The sequence below is a fragment of the Myotis davidii genome, unplaced genomic scaffold, assembly GCF_000327345.1.
Source record: "Myotis davidii unplaced genomic scaffold, ASM32734v1 scaffold428, whole genome shotgun sequence".
Classification (NCBI taxonomy): domain Eukaryota; kingdom Metazoa; phylum Chordata; class Mammalia; order Chiroptera; family Vespertilionidae; genus Myotis; species Myotis davidii.
Genome location: NW_006299834.1, coordinates 3285197 through 3309963, shown reverse-complemented (window position 1 = coordinate 3309963; position 24767 = coordinate 3285197). Strand labels below are relative to the sequence as shown.

At 39.4% G+C, this 24767-nt stretch overlaps 1 protein-coding gene across 4 annotated transcripts in view; it reads left to right on the top strand.

Annotated features, from left to right (window-relative positions):
* Positions 1-24767, top strand: part of TNRC6B (trinucleotide repeat containing 6B) — a 177582-nt gene that overhangs the window by 3680 nt on the left and 149135 nt on the right. For 3 of the 4 annotated variants that reach the window (XM_015571923.1, XM_015571922.1, XM_015571924.1), the window contains exons 2-5: positions 4850-4923; positions 11286-11376; positions 14657-14749; positions 16838-16905. In XM_015571923.1, coding sequence (XP_015427409.1) covers positions 4850-4923; positions 11286-11376; positions 14657-14749; positions 16838-16905 — 326 coding nt within the window. The remainder of the gene's footprint in view (positions 1-4849; positions 4924-11285; positions 11377-14656; positions 14750-16837; positions 16906-24767) is intronic. The other variant, XM_006775981.2, reaches the window with a different exon arrangement.

The window sequence follows — 24767 nt, the reverse complement described above, 5'->3', positions numbered from 1 at the left end:
AAAAAAAAAAGGAAAGGATGAACTCCTGAGGAATATACCAGTAATGAAAGGACAAGTAGAGAAAGACTATCCAGTAAAAGAAACTGGTAAGAAATGGTCTAACCCAGCCGTGGGCAAACTACGGTCCGCGGGCCGGATCCGGCCCGTTTGAAATGAATAAAACTAAAAAAAAAAAAAAAAAAAGACTACCCTTTTATGTAATGATGTTTCCTTTGAATTTATATTAGTTCACACAAACACTCCATCCATGCTTTGGTTCCGGCCATGCGGTCCAGTTTAAGAACCCATTATGGACCTTGAGTCAAAAAGTTTGCCCACCCCTGGTCTAAGAGGTGCAAAAATAATGCATTTGGCCCCTTCTGTGTGGTAAAGGGGCTAAACATGTTCCATGTCAGTTTGGGCATCAGACCTAGGCTCAATCTTTGAAGCTAGGAATTGAGTTTGGTCCTCTCACCACAATCCCTGCCTCCCCAACTCCCATGTACAGAAGCAGCAACTCTTCACCCAGCCCCAGCCTGCCCAAGATGGGAATCTGAAAATCAACAGTACTGACAAAGGCCTTGGGCTGGCTACAAATCCAGGGAGGCAGGAGAACTCAGGCACAGCCAAGAGACCAGGAACTAAAAGAAGGCGCCCCTGGCCCAATGGCTGGATCTGTCTGCATTATCATTAATCGCCAGATAGGAAAGGAGCTTCCAAAGGACAGAGTTTCAGCTCTCTGATTTTTAAACGCCCAGGTTAAAGCAAAACCAATGAATAATATTCATTGTATTTGGCAACTGGGACTGACAGAGAAAGAAATCAAATTGCAATGATTAATAAGTGAATGAGAGAGAGAAGGGCATTGAGACCACAAATAACATTTTCTTTTTATAAAAAAGCTTGACTGGGAGAGGAAAGAGGGGAGAGAGGACACAAAAGCTCGAGGAGATTACAGATTAAAGGGGCTGATTTTAGGAATGGACAGACTTGAACATTTTTATAGAATTTCCAAAGTGTCAAACTGAAGTAGAAGTGACTTGAAACTGCAAAGATCGTGGAACAATAGTCACTTGTGTATTGGTGGCCGAATAAACCCATTTACCTGTAGCAATGCTCCCTCAGGCGTTTGTTGTTATTATTTGTGTTACTTAATTAAATAGGCTGCTTCTTGCCCACTTGAGCTGGGTATGCCGCTCACAGAGCTGGACTTGTGGTATCCTCCTGGTCCATGCTCGCCTCCTGGGAACACATCCCCAGCCTCCTTGCTGGTGTTTTGTTCCTCCCGCACATCTGTTGCTTCACTTAAGACATCTTTTCCTGACGTCATGCTTGAAGTTAGGCCAGTTGCCAATGACATAGGCAGTCTGGGTTTGCAGTGTTATTAGTGACTCAATTAAAAGTTTATAGCATATTCTTAACAGTCTGCAACCCCAAGTATTATGCTAGATGTCAAACAGATAAATAGTGGTGAGTCTTGGGAACACTGAGGTTGGGGGAGAGAAGATAGCCTTATCTATGTTATTTGAGTTTTTTGATATGAGAATCAAAATTAAATATAAAAAAATTATGCTAAGTAATCAAGTTTGAAAATTAAATCCTACCATATCAGAAGCGATATTAATAAATATAGTTTTCTGAATATGTATTTTTAAACTTGCCATATTCCCTAGGAAAGATGCAGCTTTAATTACATTCTGTGAGTTTAGTTATGTGCTTGGCTGTGGAGGACCTCTTGAAATCTCCTTGCAGTTTAGTTGGTCCCAGGGGTTGATTTAGTCCAAGATCTACTGAGCCTTCCCAACCCCTATGTAAATTCCAAGGCCAACCTGGTTATTCTGCAAGAGAAGAGAGAGAACTGGAGTGGTTCACATAGTTTACTGCTGCGGCTGTACATGATCAGATAGTAGGATTACAGTATATAGTCCTGAACATTTCAAACTGATATTTTGAAGGAATTTGCTATTACTCATACCTTAGAAGGAAAGTAGTGCTGTAGATAACTTCAACTGGATCATTTCAAATGTTGATTTTAGAATTAAATTTTATGTTTATATTGAGTATGAGTCCATCTGATACACAGGTTCACAGCCCTGTGGAGAGTAATGAAGCTGGTTTCCAGAGTACTTGGAACACTGCCCAGTTTCCCTTGCCTGCCTCTCCACTGCTTTAACTCCTTTACTCTCACTGAATGTCAGCGTCTGGGACCAGCTGCCAAGCAGGCAAAGGACTGAGCAGGCCACTGTGTCCTAAGCTTGTCTGTTAACAAGATATGTAATTGTGAGCTACTTTATGAAGTTGGTATGGAGTTTAGACTACTGATAAGTCTAGAGAAGCAGTCCTGGGCAGAAACTAATCAGAATAGAGAACTGAAAATTAGTCATTGTCATCTTGATGGTTTATAGTTGACAATAAATTAAGGAATCTAGTCTGTCTTTGAGGTACTGGAGGGTCGCACATAACTGCATAGCTCACATTCTCCGTGAGGGCCAAACCCATCTTGGAAGTTGCAGCTGGCTTCTTCCATTTTCCCCAGTGCCTTTTATATAATGGGGAAGCATCTATGTTGAAGGACTGGGGTATAGGGATCATGTCAGGACTTAGTTCAGTTTATGTTTATTAAACTGCTACCTGATACCAAATTCAAAGATGTGTAAGACATAGATCTTCTTGTCTTGAGTAAAGGAAATAGACCCATGGATATTACCAATATTATATGGTATACCTCAGAGGAGGAACACTTAGTGGAGCCAGGGAGGGTATAGAAAACTTCAAAACAACACCCGAGGCAGATCTCAAGAGAGGAGTCAAAGGGAATTAGGCAAAAGGTCCTCAGAGACATCAGTGCAAGGAAATCATGTGGGCAAGGAAACCAATAGAAATCCATGTGAATAGAATGTGAAGTGATGATGCAGTTAAGAGAGATCTTGAATGTGACCCCAAAAGTAATGGGTAGCTCTTGAGTGAATTTTGGCAGTGATATATTTAGAGATCAAATTTGCTTTTTAGAGATCGCTGGGACAGTGGTGTGTATAGTAGGAAGATAGGGATAATACTAGTAATTAAAGTATTCCTAATACTCATTACACAGCACAATTCCATCTAAGATTTGTTTATTCAGACACTTAAACAAGGAAACATAAGGTGATGGCAGATGAGGGGGCAACAGATGTTTTCAAGTTACACTGAAGTACCACCTCAAACATTGTGACATAATGTGGGACTGAAGCTGTAATTTACAGTCTGTAGCCATGGGGAATGGAATTCACTTTCTTGGACAGAAACATTGATTGTGAAACTAAGGGGCCGACTTCCAAACAGTGACAAGCTGTCTGGCACAGTGTGGTGCTCGTCGCAGATATATTTCTGCCAGTCTTGTCTGGCATTGTTTTGCCCACCTATACACACACACATAGGTCCAACCTTGAGCAGAATATCCTTCTGATGTTCGTTTTTGCCGTTGTAAAATGAAGTGACTGGCTTGAGGTCTGTAAATGTCTACTAATAAATGGCTGTCATTTCATATATTTTGATGTATTTGTATATTCACAGGTATGTAAATATGTATTTCATATATATTAAGAGACATTTCATCTTGAAATGAAAAAAACATTTCACAGCATTTGTTAGCATTTTGCTATGATCTGGTTTGATTTTTAAGAGGCCATTCCAGCCATTTTTTGGGAATGGATTGGGGAGGAGCAAGAATAGGCTCCGGGAGGCCAGCTAGGAGGCCTTCACAAGTGAGAAATGATGATGGCAATGAAAATGAAGAATTGTGGGTAGATCTGAGATACATATTGTGAAAGCAGAAATGACAGGACTTGCTGAAAGGACTGGGGTAGAGGGAAATCCAAGATGAAACTGAGGTTCTGACCAGCAGCTGGGTGGAGGATGGTGTCTTGTTTGAGACAGTGGAGATATGGAGAATGCGGTCTGGGTAGGGAATGAAGAGGGTAATTTGGGATGCAGTATTAAATCCTAAGTGATTTTGAGACATCCTCACATGAAATGGAGAAGTTGAAAAGGTAGTTTGCTATTTTTCTGGTAGGACGTAAGGGTAAAATAAATAATAAAAGTATAATATAGGTTTTAATGTTTCTTCAGCAAGTATTTCATATTTCAGTTCATATTCTTAATAACCACTTGCTTTTATTGAGCATGTGGTTGGTGCTGCCCTGTACTAAGTGTTTTACACATATTTTATTTGAACTTCCAAAGAACCCTCTGAGAAAGCTGCTGTTACTGTTTCCAGTGTTGAATTAGGAAGCTGAGATTTCAGAGATTAGGCTATGAGCTGGTAGATCAGTGGTTCCAAAGCTCTTTTTGACCATGCCCCATCTCTTAAATCCTGATGCCCCCCCATGACATTTAATTCTTATTATTCAAAAAGTGAACTCTTATTAACATGGAGGAAGCCTCAAAGGCCATTAACTTGGTCTAAGCATGGCATCCATGAAAGAGAAAAATAAAAGAACAAAAGAACAATTGAAGTACTGAGAAAGAAATCGCTAAGAAATTGTTTAAAAAATAATATGAAGTGATATGAAAAAATAGCGAATAACATTTTAAAACATAATAGAGAACTGAAATGCTTAAATATGTCATAGTATATATTTACATACTATATATGAGGCCCCAGAACCATAAGAAATGCAAAAAATTCACTGTTAATAACTCATTCTTGAATTGCCCCCCTTAAAAATCGAATTGTCCCCTTATGGGGCATGTGCCCCACGTTGGGAAACCACTGGTAGATGGAGAAGCCTGGATTGTTATTAGGCTGCCTGAATTCTGAACTTCGTTCCGCCACTTGTCATGGCATCTTGCTACGAGTGTATGGCTTATTGTGATTTTTCTCTCTTTTCAGGGTTTTGGTTTTTGCACTGAATGTAGTCTAGATTCATCTTCACGGGCGTGTGTTGCCCCAGGATACTGTCAAAGGTAAGTTTTTAAAATTTCTTTTTACCCAGTATTACTAGTAGCATTGAATGGGAGAGTCTTCATCTTAATAAGAAGAAAAGTACATTTTGGCGTCATTACTTGTTTCCAGAGTTCTTACAGAAGGGTATTTAAAGTATTGATCACACCGGCCCTTTGCATTTCTCATTGGTAGAGCCCCTTAAAAAGCATTTGTATTTAGGCTGCTACTGATATTTGGTGCCTCGTCATTTAATGAAGCTGGAATTTGTCACTAGGAGTTAGCATTTCCACAGTTTTATGCGAGTGTATTCCTAGCTTCTCTGCCCCTACTGTGTCCCTGCTGCAGTCTGTAGTCCACATTACTGCCCGATCAGCTTTCTAAAGGATTGATTCACTCATGTCAGTCCTTTGCTCTCATGGCTCCCAGTTGCTACAGATGTCACCCTACAAACCCCTTTCAAAACTTAGTTGCAATCAACATTTCTGGCTTTCTTACTGAACCCCTATCTGTAAGCCTTTTTCTTTTTCCCAGATAGTTCTTTTTCACAACTTTGTGCCTTGGTTGATACTTTGCTCTTTGCTTAGAGTTTGGAAGAGGGGAAAATGCAACTGCACTCTTCCTTCTTGTATCTTTTCTACTGTCCCCTTCTGGACTCTCTTGGCAGGTTTTCTTTTTTATCCGTGTTCTAGGAGCACCTGTCATTATTACAGTAACAAAGCATTCATTATTTTACATTAGAGTTGTTTATTTGTATTATGTCTCCTTTACTAGTTTATAAACCCTTTGAAACTTCTTGGAAAGGAACTGTTTTTTTAGTGCCTGTTGGCTGCTCCTAGACCCCTTGTTCAGTGCTATGCATATATTATTTAATCCTTATAACACTACCTCCTGACCAGTTTTATGGGTAAAAATAATGAAGATTAAAAAGCTAAGTAACTTGCTCAAGATTACACAGGTAGTACGTGTCAAAGAATAATGATTTTGCCTGTTCAAAACCAGTGCTTATTGTACTACACCACACTAGCCTAGCACCATCTGGCATGTGGTTGGGACCCAGTAAATATTTATTGAATTGCCATCTATTGCATTTTAAGTGAAAAGGACTTTAGTTGATTAATCCAGTCATTCCTACAGGGAAATTCATTGAATTCCCATTAAATACAGGTACACAGTTTTAAATAAACTGTGACTATAGAGTTTAATGAGATATAGTGTCTGGTACTAAAAGGTTAACAGTCTAATAGGAAAGTCATTTATGCAAGCAAATAAATCCAATAAAGTTGCAGATCCTATAATAGGGTTCAAATAAGATCCACTGGGGACACTGAAGAAGAAATCATCAGCTCTACCTAGAGATGGACCAGGAAATCCTTTCTAAAAGCGATGTCTTCATGAGGAGTATCGGGAGGAAAGGGCATAGGGAGTAATAGGAATAAAGCCATGGACACCTGAAACAACCTGACATATTTGTGAAGCTCTAAGTAGCTCAGTATGGTCGGAACAAAAAGGCCTGGTTAGTGACGCTGGAGAGACAGGTGAGGGCTGGATCCTGGAAGACTTTGAAAATATTAGCATATTTGCCAGCTTTTAGAGGAGGCCTAGCACAGATGCTGTATGACATTACTCATATTTGGTCATTACCATTTGTTGAGTCCTGTCCTGTGTGTGCTGAAGCACTGTGCCAGGTCACAACTATCTGTCACTTACTGTGTACGGCAAATTGATGACAGCTCTGAGGTGAAATGATGTGCTGAAGCAGAAATGAAGTGCATATGTTGGCACGTCATTTTTGACAGCTTTACCACCACTTGTTCACCCCTCCAGTTAATGTTCACATAAGTGGACTTCGTCATGGCTTTTTCATCACTCTGTTAGCACCGATACAGTGGACCCTATGTCACTTCCCACGTGGAACCCCTAGCTAAACCATATACTTCTGCATTGCCTGATTCTCCTTCCATTTTGTCAAAAGGACGGTAAAACTGACCTAGAACCTTAGACACAACTATAAGCTATGCCTTCAAATAAGAATGTCATCAAGACTTTTTCAAGAAACACACTAAAAATATTAAGGGTATTTCAAAACAAGAGAATGAGAGCGAGCAGATTAAATAAAGGACAAATTAAAAAATAGGTATCGGTATGAAATATAGAAAGTAGGCAGATTATATGGTGTTAATCAGGAAGGATTTTTAGAAATACAAAGTGACTGAATAGAAGGATGGAAATGTATGGAGAGAATGGAAAGACGGTTTGCCTGAGTGAAGGTTCAGCACTGGCCCACAGGCACCAACCACATTCAGCCACCAAGTTAGAATTGAAAGGAACCCACTAACTAATATTCTATTTCCTGTCTACATTCTGAAACAATGGAAATAGACGACGAAGGAGTAAGATAGGCAGAGTACAAAATTTCACTTTTATTATAAGTTGATATGGGAGAACTGGCTCATCTTTGAACTCCAGAACTTAACGGGTTTTCTCACCCAGCAGCACTAGTCTGGGATAGACCACCTCCTAGAAGGAAGAAAGGAGCAGAGCACAGTAGGTACCCCCAAGGGAAAGGGGAGAAAGGGGGGGGGGGGCTCTGCAAGCTCGGTTTCCTCCTCTAGGCTCACAGCAGGAGTCAAGGATATGATAAGACCAGGAATAGCAAACAAACTGATACTGCCCTATGTGGAGGGAGCATCAAGAGTGAGGACGAAGTTTTTCTCCTCTAACACTCACCAGCTTTTGTCTCTTACACAGTGAATGTTGGTCAGCTGGGGTGTGCTGTCCCCTTTAGGTCAGGGATGGTCTCAGGACCATCCTACTCTCACTTTCATGAGGACACCACCCCACTACCAATCACTGTTCTCTTGGGACCGTCAATAGATTCTGTCCCCAGAAGATTCTAAAATGGATCAGAATGGTATACAAATTATATGAACTCCAAGGCTAAACAAAATCATTTCAGTACTGTCCCCACACCAGCAAATTAAAAAAGTAAGCCTACCTCCAGCCCAAGAGCAGATAAAGTTACGTTCCCTGAATGCAATACTCAGTCTTGCCAAAGATTGTAGCAGAGACACATTGGTATCTGAGGGAGGGGGGAATGGGCGAGGTTCTCTTGGTTTGAGCCTCACCAAGATCCATTAGTCCATGCCAGCGTCATGGACACTGCCACCATTTGGAGGAACAATCTGCCAGCAGGAGGTTAAATGTGGAACTATCTTTATCATATCTGGGGGAAAAAACAACCAATGCACATGTTTTCTCTTTTAAAGATTACTATTTGAAATATCACCTCCTCCTTGCAAAATTAGATGGCGCCCCAGTTACCAATTTTCCTCTATTAGTTCCCTCCCTCCCTGTCTGCCTCTGTTCTTCCCTCCCTCCCTCTCTTCTTTCCTTCCCTCCTCCTGTGAAGAATTGTGAGAAACCTCTTTGAATTTCCCCTTTGAATTGCCCATGTAAGCCTGGCACAAACAATTTAAACCTAGAAGTTCACTGGTTTTGTAACCCATGTGCTATTTCAAATGTAGTTGCCTTGCAGCTTATATGCATCAAATAATTGTTTTACTCACTAATATCTAAAAGGCCTGTATGAAGAAAGTCTTTTTTCCTGAAGTCTAATAATCTTTATCTCAGCCATGCCTACGTAGGAAAAGCTGTGTCTGCATAATTCAAGGTCAGCCTTCTGTGCTTTGAAGCTACCCAGGCCTGCTAATGCCCTATTCCCTTTGCTGAGGCCAGCACAGCTGGCATTTGCTTGCTAGGCCAGAGTAGCCAGTGTATGCTGAGACCACTTGTGCATCTGACATTTAGGTGAGCTTTCAGTACTACTGCCATGGCAGAGAGTTGCTTGTTTCTTTGCTGAGGCCGGCAAAGCCCCCAAGCCTTCGCTAAGGCTTTATGTACCGGTACACACAGCCTGTCTCTATAGAAACTGCCATTACCTGAAGACAGAGTTGCCATAACTACAGTCACCACTAAAGTCAGAATACAGTGTGGCTTATGGTTTATAAATGTCTAATTTGGCCTCAGTAATTAAAAGCTAGTGTACAACTGTAAAAGCTCATGTGGCCTAATGTAAAGCCTCTTCAGGGTCACAACACTTTGCCCCCCCCACCCCCCCCAGGCCAGACCAAGGCGGCCCCAACAGAAGCCTCAGAAATTCCACATGTATATTACTCCCCAAATTTTACTTCATGTCTGTTTATCAAGACTAATCTCATGCAGTAGGTGTTGGGGTTTGAGAGATACCCAATAAACAGCACTCTAATTTTCCCTTGGCTGAGTTCTGTGCCAGCTGAGAAATAAGATCAGAGAAAGGCTTTTGGGAGACCAAAATATCATCTCTATTCTGAATAAAGCTAAATTGGAGAATTCAGCTTAAATCTGCAGGCAAGTGAACTTCTTAACACTGAACCTCAGAATTCTTCAGACTTGTCTATTCGCAGGTAATTGTGAGGGGCCTGCATTGATAGGGACAGCAGCAGAGGAGAATGCGTGCTCCCTAGGGACCCTGGCTTCCAAAAGGAAGAGAGAGATCACATATCTTGTTTCTCCCTCTGAACTCACCTTTCAGAAGAGATCCTGTGCCTCCTCTGGGGTAGCGTGTGTGGAGGTGGAGAGGAGCCAGGAGTGAACCTTGGGAGAGCGAAGCAGCATTCCTTTTCCCAGCACATTCAGATGGAAATGGCACTGAGAGAGTCGGGTCCCTTTCTTGGTCAGCTCTGCCTTTAATGCCTCATCTGGGAAACACAATCTCTATTTCAGTAAAATAGCATTCGAACTTAAAGACATTTGTGAAGTAATTTGCATACCAAATCTTTCTAGATATGTTAATTGAGTTTTTCCAGTGTTGTCCATTTAATTTTCATAGAGCAATTACGTTTTTTGCACAAGCGTCATAAACAGGTGAGGGTCGAAACCAACTAGAGAAAGCCTGTTTCACTTGCTGTGAGCATCAGTCATGTTTTACAGAGGGAATGGGCAATGTCAGTTCATCTGGAAGGAATGAATAGGAGTTGACTGAGAGAGCTTCCACTGTACCAGTTTTACGTTTTACATCAGATAAATACGCATTAGCTCCCCCAAATCCTCATTAGGTGAGCATAGTAGATATTTTGATTCCCTTTTCCCACCCACCTGATGAAGAAACAAGATTCCTAGAACTGTCTTTTTATTTTTTATTTTATTTTTTTATTTCAGAGAAGGGAGGGAGAGGGAGAGAGAGATAGAAATATCAATGATGAGCGAGAATCATTAATTGGCTGCCTCTTGCACACCCCCCACTGGGGATCAAGTTCCCGACCCAAGCATGTGTCTTGACTGGGAATTGTGACCTCCTGGTTCATAGGTCTTCGCTCAAACACAGAGCCATGCCAGCCAGGCAGAACTGTCTTTTTGGCCTCAGGTCTTGTGGCGGGTTAGTGAGAAGCCTGCACCAGAGCCAGATCGCCAGCCCCCCAAGCTGCTACACCCATAAAGAGATTTCTCTGCACACACAAAAAGTACACCATGAAGTATCTTTTTAGCTTTTATATTTTATCTCTATGAGCCTTTTAAAGCATTTGAAACATTTAAAAATATTTGTACTTGCATGTATAATAGAGATTTTTGTGTCAGTTTTGAGTAATGATTACTCAGTACTTACTTATTTAATGAATTAATTTGAATGTTGCATAAACTTATAGTTATTTTGGTATATTTTAATTTATGAAATTTTAATAAACTTTCACTTGACTCATTTTATTCTTGGAGGAAAATTACTTTTTACTGTTATGCCCTATGAATAGCCTTTTCTCTTATCAAAATAAATTAACTGACATTTAGTTTATTAAGCAAATTTCTTAAACTAAAACAAGTAGGATCAATCATTAGAGTACACCTTAATTTCAGTCATAAAATATCACAAGTGTTGAACGTAAGTTATAAACCCAAGAAACCCAGCCAATTTTAATAGTCTAGCTTAATATCCAGGCAGTACAACTGGCTACCGCATAACAGTTGGTTCAGTGCTTTACTTAGGTACTGACATCCTTTCTGACAGGTCAGCATTTGTACTGTATAAGTTACTGAGGATTTTCACTATCACTTCTTCCAAAAGTCAAATAAAAAGAAAATTATCTAGTACTGTTCAATACTCCCAATGTCTTAAACTTTTGCTAGCTATCCTCCCTCAAGGTGAGGAAAATTCCCTCTATACTTCAGATATATGTGTATAGACATACAGATGTACACACACACACACACACACACACACACACACACACACACACGTTAAGGTTGTACTTCACAGTCCACAGTATCAGTAACAGAATTTCAATCTAATCTTTGAAGGAACAAATGTCTGAACTGAATTCCTTGTGTGTTTTTCTCTTCCTATCTCTTTTAGGCAGTATTTGTGTGTTTCTGCAGAGTTTTGCACAGAGTCTGTTCCCATGCAAACCAATGAGGGAGAAGTATCGGAAGAAAGCGGTTCCAAGGTCAGTGAATTACTAAAGGTGCAAACAATATGAGTAGAAATGAAAAGCAGAGGCAGTGGATGAGTGGAGTGGATGTTTTAGTTGAATTTAGAAATTAGATTGATTTAAGGTAGACAACCTTAGATTGAGATTTTTTCCCCTCAATATCCATTTTTATTATGCTACATGAGAAATTTAAAGGATTTTACTGAACTCCTGGAGAACTTAATGATTAATTTGTAGAATAATTTCCTTTTTTAATATTTTGTTATACAAGTTATATATACTTACTTGAAAAATTAAAACAAATTTCACTTTGCCTTTTAATGTTTTGTTATGCAAGTTATATATATATATACTTATTTGAAAAATTAAAACAAATCAGAAGTGTGTACAGTAAAAACTAAAAGCCTCTTATTCCTGTTGCACAAGGCATCACTGATTACTGTTTAAACATTTTTTTATTATAAAATTTTAAGTAGTAGCTTGTTTTATTAAATTTATTTATTTATTGCCAAAATAAATTATTTTGAAAGTTGTTTGAAAGACACTGAGACTCCACAGATATAGATTCCAAATTCATATTCTGTCCAACCCTCATCACTGTCTCTGTCATGCCATTGGTTTGGTTTTTCAAGCTAAAGCTTAAGTGACTGTTATCACTGTCAAACCCTGTAAATAGATAGTTATCTGCGTATTTATGTATAACTGTATGAACTGCCTCTGTGTCCTGAATCTGCTTGGCTCTTTCTCTGTTTGGTCATATGGGACCCTCAGTAGCACCCTCACTTCACCTCCCTCCTCCTCCTTTCAGTGTTGTCTCTAGTCCCTCCTGGAAGTTCCAAGGGTGTCTCACACTGTGTCCAGGCCAGTGCCCAGCACTGATAGCATTATCAGCTGCCCTGGGCCCTCCTAAGGGGATTCCTTTTTTTGCCTCCCCTGCTGCTGGTAGTCTCTGTGGAATGGCTTATTCCTTCCCCGGAGTGGAAGTGGAGAGGTGTCAAAATGTCACTGGGAATGGTCAAAACATCATGTTGTGTGGAAGATGCCAGGCACAAAAGGTCATTTTGTGTGATTCCATTTATATGAAATATGCAGAATTGATAAATACATTGAGATAAAACACAGCCTGATGTTAGTCGGGTTGTTTTGGGGAGATGAGAAAATGAGAAATAAGTACTTACTAGGTACAGGGTTTCTAGTTGGGGTGATGGAAATGTTTTGGAACTTGATAGAGATGGTAGTTGTACAACATTGTGAATATACCAAATGCCACTGAATTGTTCAACTTATAATGGGTAATTTTATGTTATGTGAATTTCACATCAGTAAATTACTGTTTTTCTGTTAATCCTCACTCAAGGATAATTTTCCATTGAATTTTAGAGAGAGTAGAAGGGAGTGGGAGAGACAGGGAGAAACATCAATGTGAGAAAGACACATCGATTGGTTGCCTTCTGCATGCGAACGAGCCTGCAACCGAGGTACATGCCCTTGACTGGAATCAAACCCGGGATCCTTCAGTCCCAGGCTGACACTCTATCCACTGAGCTAAACTGGTTGGGGCACATCAGTAAATTATTATTTTCTTAAAGACAGGAAAAAAATACAGACAAACCTTGATTCTTGAATGTCTCCCATCTCAGACAATTCACTTCTCAACCTGACAACCCTTTCATGCTGATACCTGTATGATCAGTCACATGTCTTCAGACGACAAACAAAGGAGAGAATGTGCAAGTATGAGTCAATTTATCAGTGTTAAAATCACAGTATATTGTGCTGTGAATATTTTCATGGTTTTTTGCTTTTGTTGCTGCTTATAATTATTAAATTTTCATTTTTTACTATACATTTCCTTCCCTTTTTGTTAAATTTTCATTTATATTTCATGTCCTTTTTGTTTTGTTTTTGTTTTAAATGTTCATTTATAGATTAAATATATATTAAACATGTACTGTATAAAAGAAAGGTTAAAACAGGGAATCACTTGGAGGTCTGGAATGGACTAATTCAGTTTAATGGGGAAAAGTGATTCGGTTTCAAACAACCTTCCGGAGTGAATTAAGTTCAAGAAACGAGATTCCACTGTATCTGTGAATTCCCATCAGACCAGTCCTGGCTGCCCATTGGCCTCATGCAGGGTTTCACTGAGTTTGGAGAGGCCACCCCCTTCTCTGCTCTGTTGTACTTTGTGGGCTGGGCTTCGCAGAAGTACTGTTTGAGCCCCAAGTTAGGGTCCCTCATGAAAACAGCTCTTTCAGCTTCTTTCTGAATCTCCCCTCTCTACCGTCCATAGGTTGGGGAGAGGAATAGATATCATCCTGTCCTCTTGTTTGTTTTATTCCCATCTCACCAGAAGGAAGATAAATAATAAATTAATTAATTTTTTAAAAAGCAGAAGCCAATAGACTTTCATCAGATTCATCTAGATCCTGAATCTCGTTCAGGGTTAGTCAGAATCTGGGATACACACATACTCTAGGAATCTCCCCCAGACACACAGAGCCACGGACACTCAGGACACTCAAGATACACAGACCTCAGGATTTCTGAAGTTCCTAATTTATTAACTTATAATGAACTGTAATGTTAAGAAAGACTGGACTCGTGGATCCTCTGGTTAATACATTCTCTCCCTGAAGAGCTAAGTTGTAATTGGAACTTGGTGAGCATGTAATTAGACCAACATAGAATGTTCTATTGTGTCATAAACTTAGTTTCCACCTTCTTTCTGAGAAAAAAGGAAAAGACTGGCTTTCTTGATTTTTAAATTATTGTAATAGTTTATCAGTTTAGAATCAATTAGACTAAATAATATTCATTCCACCTCAATGAGGGAGTTACCATAAAAGAAAGACAAAGGATCTGGGAAACAGCTGCTCCAATATAGGAGAGAGAGCAGGGAATTCCAGAGGTGAAGGGGAAGAGACATCCCTGGCAAGGTGTCAGCTAATTAGCAAACAATCCAGATGGGAATAAGGGAAAACCCCTGAGGATGGTCTCCAGGCCTGGAATGAAATTGATAGATTATTTGAAGTGTTTGAACTGAGATAAAGGTGACTTTACAGCTCTGTTGGAAAGTTTGAGGATGAATTGGTGAAAAATACATAATAAATACTAAGTCAGAAATATGGAGAGAAAGTAAAAGAAGAGGAAATAGTAATTGTTAGTTCCAGGGAAAACAAAAAACTGCACAAAAAAAGAACTTTGATTATACTGTGCCTATTAAGTGAGGCTCTGAAAGGAATCTGAGGAAAAAGAACTATAGACTAGATGTTACCATGAGGAATCCTTGAAGGTTCACATGGAGGGAGGGAGTGGAAGAGACACTTGTGGTCTGAGACGGAGTTCAGAGTTCATAGACCTGGGTGTGCAGCCGTACAGACTGATGGTGCGGCTCAGCCTTGGGTCCTGCCCATTCCCAGCTGAAGCAGGAAAGAGATGGTCACCTAAAACAGAGGATCAGATTTCTTTAGAGAGTTAAGTGTGCTTCCTGTTGTTTCATTGCTTTTTCACACTGTATTGTAAGTGACTGGTTTTGTTTGTCTTTACCACTAATCTGTAAGTTTTTTTTTTTAATGGCAGAAACTGTCTTCTTCACTATTATCTCAGCACAGCACCTAGCATGTAATATGTTGGTGAATTAATAATAGTGGAAGAAAGGTGAGGATATGGTGTAAGTTCTATGAATAAATATACTGACACTTCTGAAGATGTGGTCAATGGGGAGGAATGGTGGAGGTAATAAAATTAAGTCAAGAAATGTTCAAGAAATTTGTAGAAAAAATAAGTTAGGATGCAGAGAGACTGGGCATGGACTTGAGGAAAACAGGAAGTGGCAATAAGGAGCAGTGGTCTTTTTGAACTGTTTATTGCCTTTTGAGATGATGGAGATGAAGAAAAGGTATGAATCCTGGTGAAGGAGGTAGTGCCTTCTGGGGAAAATTTAAATTGGCACTATAAGGAATGAGTGGGAATTTAAAGTATACATTTTGTGGAAGACCAGGGCTTCCAAGCAAGATGGAACATTATATGTAAAGGCAGAGAGGGTGAGGAGTTTGTGTGTGCTTCATGGGTGAATGAAGCAGGGCAGATAAAAAAAGATCACTTAGGCAAATGAATTGAACTATCCCTCAGGATAGGTGATAGAGTGCCATTGAATAATTTCAAGGAGAGTGATGTAATCAGATTTGCAATTTACCAAGTCCACTTCATGAAAGTGGTTTAGAAGATAGATTGAAATGAGATGGGACTCAGAAGCACAAAGACTAGTGAGATTTAGAGAAGCTGGCTTTAACTATGGCAGTGAAAAGGAATTAGAAGGGGTGATGGAGATGAGAGCTATTTAGGAGATAGAAGCCATGGTACTTGGTGATTAATAGGATGTGTGGGGTTAAGGAAGCTTGGAGAATCTTGTATGATTATACGTTTCCTGTTGGGGATCTTAGTGATAAGGGATCTTAGTGATCTCTTCACAGAGATAAGGGATATAAAAAGGAGAGGAAATTTGAGGCAAGATGGTGTTTTGTTATGGCCCTGTTAAACCATCCAAGTGGAGAAGACTTGTATGCAAAAGAAGGCTGGAGTTAAAAATTTGAAAGCCAGTATAGGGAGGTTATTGAAGCTGTAGGCTTTCAAATTTCTTCTCATCATTATTATGCTAATTAGAAATTGAGTATAGATAAGCCTTTTGTTTATTTGTTAAACTAATAAGCAGAAGCTAAGGCTCACAATTTAGAGCTCTTTAATTGGAGAGGATTGTTAAAGATGAAGGATCAAGAAAATTTTATAATACAGTATAATTTGAAAAGTCATTTTTGTCTTTGAGGAAATGATTTAGGTTTCAAGTAATTTAATACATTTAAACAATTTGTCACTTATTTTCTAACTAAAGTCTGACATTCATACAATTCAGTGCATAAAATGCATAGTTCAGTGATTTTTTTTCATGAATGTGTGCATTCTTATAACCAGAACTCAGATCAAGATCATCTCTAGCTTCTCATAAGGTTCCCTTGCAACATTTTAACTCTACTTTTTCCAGAAGTTTTAGATCACTAAGTAAACTTAGGATAGGAGCAGCCTCCCTCTCCTTGACAAAGCCCCGTAAGGTGCCCAATAAGAGGTTCTTAGAGAAGAATAAAAGTCAAAAGCTGGCTTTCCAACTTGGGTCCAGCATAAGAAGGGTGGTGAGAAGAAGGGCCATTCTATCATCAGCGCAGTAGTGGCAATGAGGGAGAATACACCATCAACACTCAAGCGCATCCATAGAGTGGGTTACAAGAAGCGTGCCCCTGGGGCACTCAGAGAGATCCAGGCATTTGCCATGAAGGAGATGGGAACACCAGATGTGTGCACTGACATCAGGCTCAACAAAGCTGTCTAGTCCGACGAGGTCTGCGAGGGCAGGCTCTGGCACTTCGGAGTGAGTTACACCGTCGTTACTGGCTGCTGCTGACCTGTGGGCTTGCCTTTGCAGGTGGAACAGGAGGATTTTGTAATGGAAGGGCATGGCAAGACTCCACCTCCTGGTGAAGAAAGCAAACAGTGAGTCACATTTTATTTAAAAAGGGTCTTATTACAGATCTTCAAAAGCACTTTGGTTAAACATGCTGAGAGCATGTTTGCAGGCATGTATATGTTGGGCACATTGTGGAACTCACCAGTTGCTTTGGCTGCTGTTAATGCATTGCTTCTATTTATAGACACACTAACTGGAGGGACAAGAAAGTTGGCTTTGTAGTTTTTCATACTTGAGTAATCGGAATTTATGTTACACTTTAGCAAAGGCTTTAAGAGGATGTTCCAAATGGAACTAATTCAGTCGGGTTGATCTCCAATGAAAGCACAAAATTGTATATCCTTTTCTTAGCAGTGTCTTTATGAAGTGATGAAATTAATAGGCTGTTTTCTTGCATTCCAAGTGTGAATTTATTTGAATAGTACTTCCTGAAATTCTTTTCCATTGAGTTATTTATACTTCTGATCTTTGTTTAAATCACAAATTGTTTCCCTAGGAATAGGATTTATAAATAATGTAACTTAGCCAAATAATTCTGAATAATTCAGGATCTCTTCCTTCCTGATTTAAAAGTGATTAAGTTTTAAATCTGAAATTGGGAGTCCTCTGGGTAGCTTTTGGTGGTAATGAGTAGTTTTTTTTGCCCTCTGTCACAGACCTTGAAAATTGGTGTTGCAGAGCATACTGGTGTTTCATATGTCCTGTTAAAGAAAAAGATAGTTAAGCCCTAGATGATTTGGCTCAGTGAATAGAGCATTGACCTGTGGACTGAAAGGTCTCAGGTTTGATTCTGGTCAGGGGCACATGCCTGGGTTGCAGGCTTGATCCCCAGTTAGGGGCATGCAGGAGGCAGCCCAATCAGTGATGCTCTCTCATCATTGATGTTTCTCTCTCTCTCTCTCCCTCTCCCTTCCTCTCTGAAATAAATAAAAATATATTTTTTAAAAGATAGTTAATAGGACTGATATCACTACTATTATTTATTCAGACAGTAGTCTCCTAACTTGAATGATTCAGCGATTCATGGAATTTACTGAAAATCTGTAGAGAAATTGCATTCCTTCGACTTTTTTAGTTTCTAGAAAATAGTTTTTAGTTTTGGTCTGTCTTAGGAAAATTATGTCTTGCAGCCCTTAGGAATGAATTATGCAGAATAGCTATGCTGCCACATGGCCAGGTTCATTAAAGGAGAATGCTCATCTCATATTTGTTATGAATGGAAACCAGGATATTTTCACAGCTGGCTTAATTTGCTAAGCAGGCAGTTTTAAAAATAGCTTACGGTATAAATCCTAACTTAGCTGTATTCTGTCAAATGCACTTATATTCTGCATGGGCTGTTGGAATCTATTTTTCTTTAACAAATTAGAATACCAAACATCTAGTCCCAGTGAAATTACAGGAACACTTCAGGTATTTCTTTCTGCCCCTCTGCCCACTTCCCAAACCTACACTCTACTCTTGTCAGAGGTCTTTATAAAAAGCATAGCTCTCGTTTGACAGGGGTTTTCTGTGCACAGAATACTTTGCTCATTACAGTGTCTCCATTGAATTCAGAGATCAAGGTAGCTAACTTGCTCATGGTAATGTAGCTTGAAATTAAAGTTAGGATTTGAACCCAGATCTTTCTGACTTTAGAGTGTTTTATAGTATCTCTTAAACACAAATCCTTTGTCAACCTTGGGAGCTATGTTCCTGAAAAATACTATAGTTAGCAAAATGCAGTTGTCAAGATCAAAGTCTCATGGATAAGAGGGAGTTGGGGGAAACAATGAAAATGGCATTAAGCCTATTTTTAAAACACAGATGAAAGTTCTATTCTCTGGAGGGTATCCATTTCTCAAACAAACCAGTCTTTATCTTTAAAAACCTACTGCAGTAACCCCTCTCCTGAATCGGCTGCTTTAGGTATTCAGGAAGCATAGCTGGGGCAGATTCTCCCACAAGTTTTATGTTATACAAACTGCACTTCTTTTGGAGAGCGTTTCAAACAGCCACAGTGGACCCGAAACGTCATGTGTTGTAGTCTTACCATTCTCCCTTGTTTTGTATTAACAAGTCTTATACTGCCTTTTCATAGATGAATCCTGTTTTGTTTTTCTGGGCTTGGTCTGCAGTCATACTTCGAAATGAGAAAGCAGAACTAAATCTCACGAGGTGTTTTTCCCATAGACCTACCCACCTCTTCTGTGAAAGTAGGGAACAGAGGTGCTGTGTTCTTGTTTTAGGCAACAGAAATAATTTTTTTTTTTTGGTATCTCAGAACTGTAGTCAGCAAAGGATGATTGAATCGTAGGATCTACGTTGTAGATCCTGAAAGTGACACATTACTGAATAACAATGCAAATTCCCGTTCATTCTTTTATTATTTTGTATTCCTCACCCAAGGATATTTTTCCATTGATTTTCAGAAAAAGTGGAAGAGAGAGGGAAAGACAGATAGAAACATCGATGTGAGAGAAACACATTGATTGGTTGCCTCTTGCTTATGTCCTGACCAAGGGTTGGGCTGGGAAGGAGCCTGCAACAGAGGTATGTGCCCTTGACCAGAATTGAACTGGGATTCTTCAGCCAAGGGCTAAAGATCTATTCACTGAGCCAAACTGGCTAGGGCCATTCTTTTATTTTTTTAATAATAAAAGTAATACATGATTGTCATAAAACATTTAAACAGTAAACGTGGATTTAGAAATAAAAGTGAGATTCTTCTTTTATGCTGTTTCCCCTACTAATCTTCCTATTTTCTGTATATTTTAAAACAACTAGATTTTTTCTGACATAATTCTTCTGAAATGTGCTTTTTAAATTTGACACCTTTTGCAGTCTATTTCAAACAAAAATCTTATTTAATAATGTGTTTTATAGACAGTATCCATATTTTAAAAATTGTTGATAAAATTAATTGTATCAGTTCCTATGTTTCTACTCCCATGGAATGCCTCCCCCGCCCCTTTTTAAGGGGGAATCTGTTCAGAGCTTTCGTAGGAGTCCTATAAGGAGATCAAAGTGCTGAAGACAGTTTTACATTGATTCAGAGAAGAGAATGTAATTTGTGGAGTAAATACTGATCTTTATTCCCAGTTTGGTGTAATATGGCTTTGTGCTTGAGGCATTATTTTTTTAAATATCTTAACTCCAATATCTTGATTAAATTCTCTTCTTATTACATATATTCTTCCCAACTTAAAAGGTCTAGTTATAAAAAGCCCTTTTGATTTTTCTGAATTATTAATTATACAGATCTTTTATAAATTCTAACAGTTTGTCCTTACCTTATCTTTATTTCTGTTCCTATTCTAACTCCTTAACTTACAGTTCTATTTTCCTTGAATTCATCTTATATTGAAGTTTATTCTCCCCAAATCTCTATAGTAAGAATTCCTTTTATTAGGATACTAGAGGCCCGCTGCACGAAATTCATGCACAGGTAGGGTCCTAGGCTTGGCCGGCAATCAAGGCCCATTGGGGCCTTCCGGCTGCCTGCCGGGACCTTCTTTTGTTCTGTGCTACCCCCTGCTGGTCAGCACATGTCATAGCGAGCGGTCGAACTCCCGGTCAATCAAACTCCCGAGGTGACAATTTGCATATTAGCCTTTTATTATATAGGATTCTTTGTGTTATATTTGACCGCCTAGTTTAACCATTCTTGTGGGTGCTTGTTTAAAAATTGTGTCTGCGTGGCTTAATTTGTGGGAGCGTTGTCCTGTACACCGAAAGGTTTGATTCCCAGTCAGCGCACTTACCTGGTTTGCAGGTTTGATCCCAGGTCGGGGTGTGTGTGGGAGGCAACCTATCAATGTTTCTCACATTGATATTTTTCTCTCTCTCTCCCTCCCTCCCTTCCTCTACCCCTCCTTGCCACTCTCTCTAGAATCAGTGAGAAAAATTTTCTCCATTGAGGATTAACATACATACATACATACATACATAAATAAAACATATCCTTGCCCAGCTGGAGTGGCTCAGTGGTTGAGCATTGACCCATGAATCAGTAAGTCACAGTTTGATTCCCAGTCAGGGCACTTGCCGAGGTTGCAGGCTCGATCACCAGTGGGCAGCCAATCAGTGATTTTCTCTTATCATTGACTAGAGGCCCGGTGCACGAATTTGTGCATAGGTGGGGTCCAGCTGGGGAGAGGGGATGCAGGAGGTTGGCTGGCCAGCCCCGCCCCCGATCAGGGTAGGGGGGCCAGTTGGTGGTGGGCCCAGCTGGTAGGAGGGGCCACAGGCATTTGGTGGGCCAGCCCCACCCTGATCGGGGTGGCAAGGGCCGATCGGGGGTGGGTCAGGCCAAGGGGAGGGGTTGTGGGGGGTTGGCTGACCAGCCCTGCCCCCGGTCGACCTCCTGGTTGAACTCCCAGTCAATGGGACAGTTTGCATATTAGCCTTTTATTATATAGATGTTTCTTTCTCTCCCTCTCTCATCTTCTCTGAAATCAATAAAAATACACTTTTTTAGAAAACATATCCTCAGGTGAGGATTTAAGAAAAAGGTAATATTTCCAAATCACTTATAGATAATTATCATCAAAACACAAGCCATAGGAAAGGTTGTTTTTTAAAAAAATCATTATATTTTCTGCATTCTACCATCAGTTTTCACCACTGTTTTTCCTTTGAACCATTAAAATTTGTACATGTTGAAATAAACTTATAAGAAGTACCAAAGTGAATGAGTAAAAGCATGCACTTAGAGGAGATAGCAATCAATGTTTCTCTCTCCCCCTCTCCATTCCTCTCTCTAAAAAAATTAGAGATCTTAAAAAAATATGGTTAAGATGAGAAATTTTGTTATGTTTATTTTACCACAATAAAAATAGGAAGATCATTTGGGCACAGTGTTAGGACCCCTTCTAAGGCTTTGGGAGAGCCCATGAAAGCGCAGAGTCCGACAGCTTACAGTGAGCTTCATTAGCTGCATATTAAAGCATCTATTTTGACCAGGCTGATTTTGTCCTTCCTTTGGAGCCCAGCTTAACTGAGCTGTACTGTCTCCATTTTCTAATTCCTGTCTCTCATAGGGTGGAACCAGACAGTTAACAATTTATCTTACACTGTCTTGTGACTGTCCTGTGTATATGTTTTATCTCCCAATTATGGGATTTTAAGTGTTGTCTCTTTTTGTACCCTATACATATCTAGGTTCATAGTATTCATCTTTTTACTTCTTTGCTTATTCATTTGGTTGTTCATTCAGCAAACATTAATTTAATTCTTCCTTAATACTAGATCCAGAAATAAAGACTACATACCCTGCCCCACATAGTTCAGAGGGGGAGGCACCAAGTAAATAGGTAACGATAGTACTAGTGTATGGATGTGCTACCATAAAGATATGTACTGGGTGACAGGAAGCACAGAGGAGGACACTGGAATCAAACTGGGGTGTCAAGGAAGGCTCATTCCAAATGCAAACTTGATTTTTGAGGCCTGGTTCTGAAGAATTTAAGAATTTGTAAAATGTTTCCTAAAAAAGTCTGCTAGCATTCTAATTTCTAAATGTAACAAGAGGGTAAATGCTAACATTCTGTTTTCCAACTAAAGTCCAGGAATTTTGGGTTCTAGTTACATTGGAGATTCGATGTAGTTTTAGCTACTATTTCCACCTCCTGACTGTTGGCGGTAAGAACCCTGGAAAAACTTAGCTCTTATATTTATATTTTTTTCTTGTCAGCCTTCCTCCTCGCCATTGATAGTACTGAAGATAAGACTTAGAAAAGCCTTTGCCTTTCTTATATTCTCCACATGGCAAACTCCTACTTATTCTTTACGACTTAGTTCAAAATCTCATTTCTTCTGTGGTATCTTTCTTGACTCTCCCAGCAGTTAATCCTTTGTATTCCTATAGTGTAACTGTCTCATATCTCTATTTATACTTTAATTATGGTACTTACCATGCTATATTTTAATTATGGATTTACATGCCTCTGTCCTTCAAGGCGTTAACATTCAGCTCTGTATCCCCCTGGGCCTGGTACTAGTATAGTATATTATTATATAGTTGATGTTCAAAAGATAGTTTTTGACTGCATGAATGAATGGTGAGTCAAGTTTCTAGTTTTTTTTGTATTTCAAGTTATTGATTTAAGATAGAGGATGGGAGGGGGAGAGAGAGAAAGAGAGAAACATTGATTTGTTGGTCCGTTTATTTATGCATTCATTGGTTGCTTCTTATATGTACTATGACTGGAGATCTATCTGGCAACTTGGTGTATCAGGACAACACTCTAACCAACTGAACTACCTGGCCAGGGCCTGGAGTCTTATTTTTGCAAGTGTTGATTGACCTTACTATATTTCATGGTCACAGATTGTATTCCTAACAACAACCAATTATCTGATGATAGAATCACTGCTAGTTTCAAAATATGTTGTGTACTTCTCTCTCTCTCTACCACCTCCACCTGGTTCAGGCTACCCTCCCTCACCCAGATGGTGGCAGTCACCTTTCAACTTGTCTCTCTGCTTCCCCTCTTGGTCCTCTATAATGTATTCTCCACATAGAAGCCAGGATGAGCTTTTGAAAACATACAACTGATGTTTCTAAAGTGGTTGTAAGACCTCCATGGGTCTTTGGAATTCTTACTTTGGGAGGTTTTAGAGACTTTGTCCCACTTTATAGGAAACATATTAAAAGGTACCCACATCCCATATTAAATATGTGGTTTCATTTATTTATTTTTGCTATCACACGTTAAAATAATTGTACTATTTTGCTTCTGAAATTATTTGGCTACAAATAACTTACTTAAATTATAATTACCCAACATTTCTTAACAGTTAACAAATTTAGGAATTTCTGCAAAGTGAGAATTATTTTCAAATGTAATGAAGTTTTATAAATGCTAAATTTAATAGTGAATAAGATTGCTGGGTTATATTTTGAGGACATTTAAGCATTTGTTTATTTTTATGGTTATAATTTTCTTTTTGTATTTTGGACTTGCAAATGTATCCTTTCAGGTCCTAAACATTTTCCTAGTCCCTTGAAAAGCTTGTTGATCCTAGGTGTTAGGTAGAGAGTGAATAACAGATAAAATGGCACTGTTCACTCTCCTGCTTTAAAATTCTTCCATGTCTTTCCACTGTCTTTAAAATAAAATCCTTACTGTGGCCTGCAAGATCCAGTATGATTTAGCTCCTCCTACCTTCTAGGGTTCATCTCATCCCTCTCTTCTCTGTTCACATGTCCTAGCCTCCTGATTATCCATCCCTCTTATTCTTTGAACACTCAAGCAGTTGCTTTTCTTTTCTTTTTTAATATATTTTTTTATTGGTTTTAGAGAAGAAGGGAGAGAACGATAGAAACATCAATGATGAGAGAGAATCATTTATCAGCTGCCTCCTGCATATCCCCCACTGGGGATTGAGCCCGCAACCCAGGCATGTGCCCTTGACCCGAATCGAACCTGAGACCCTTCAGTCCACAGGCCGATGCTCAATCCACTGAGCCAAACCAGCCAGAGCCAAGCAGTTGCTTTTCAACTCGGGTGAAGTGCCCCTCCTGAGAACCCTTCCCTAACCACCTTATCTAAAGGGAGCCTCCCTCAGTTATTCCATATCCCATCAAACTCTTTATTTTCTTCCCACTGATTTCTTTTTCCCATGAGGATGTTGGCTACATGTGGGCAAGAACCTTTCCTATCTGGTTTATTGCTGTGCCCCCAGCACCTACCAGAGTCAGATACATAGAAAGCACTTAGTACATACCTGTTGAACAGATGAAGAGTTATGTTAATAGATTTTGCAATTTAACCATCCTTGAATTTTTGGTAAAAACACTATGTGGTCATAATATGATCTTAAAACTGATAAATTCAATATGCAAATATTTTACTTAAGATTTTTGTATCTGTCTTCACAAGTGAAGATTGGTCTATAGTTTTAT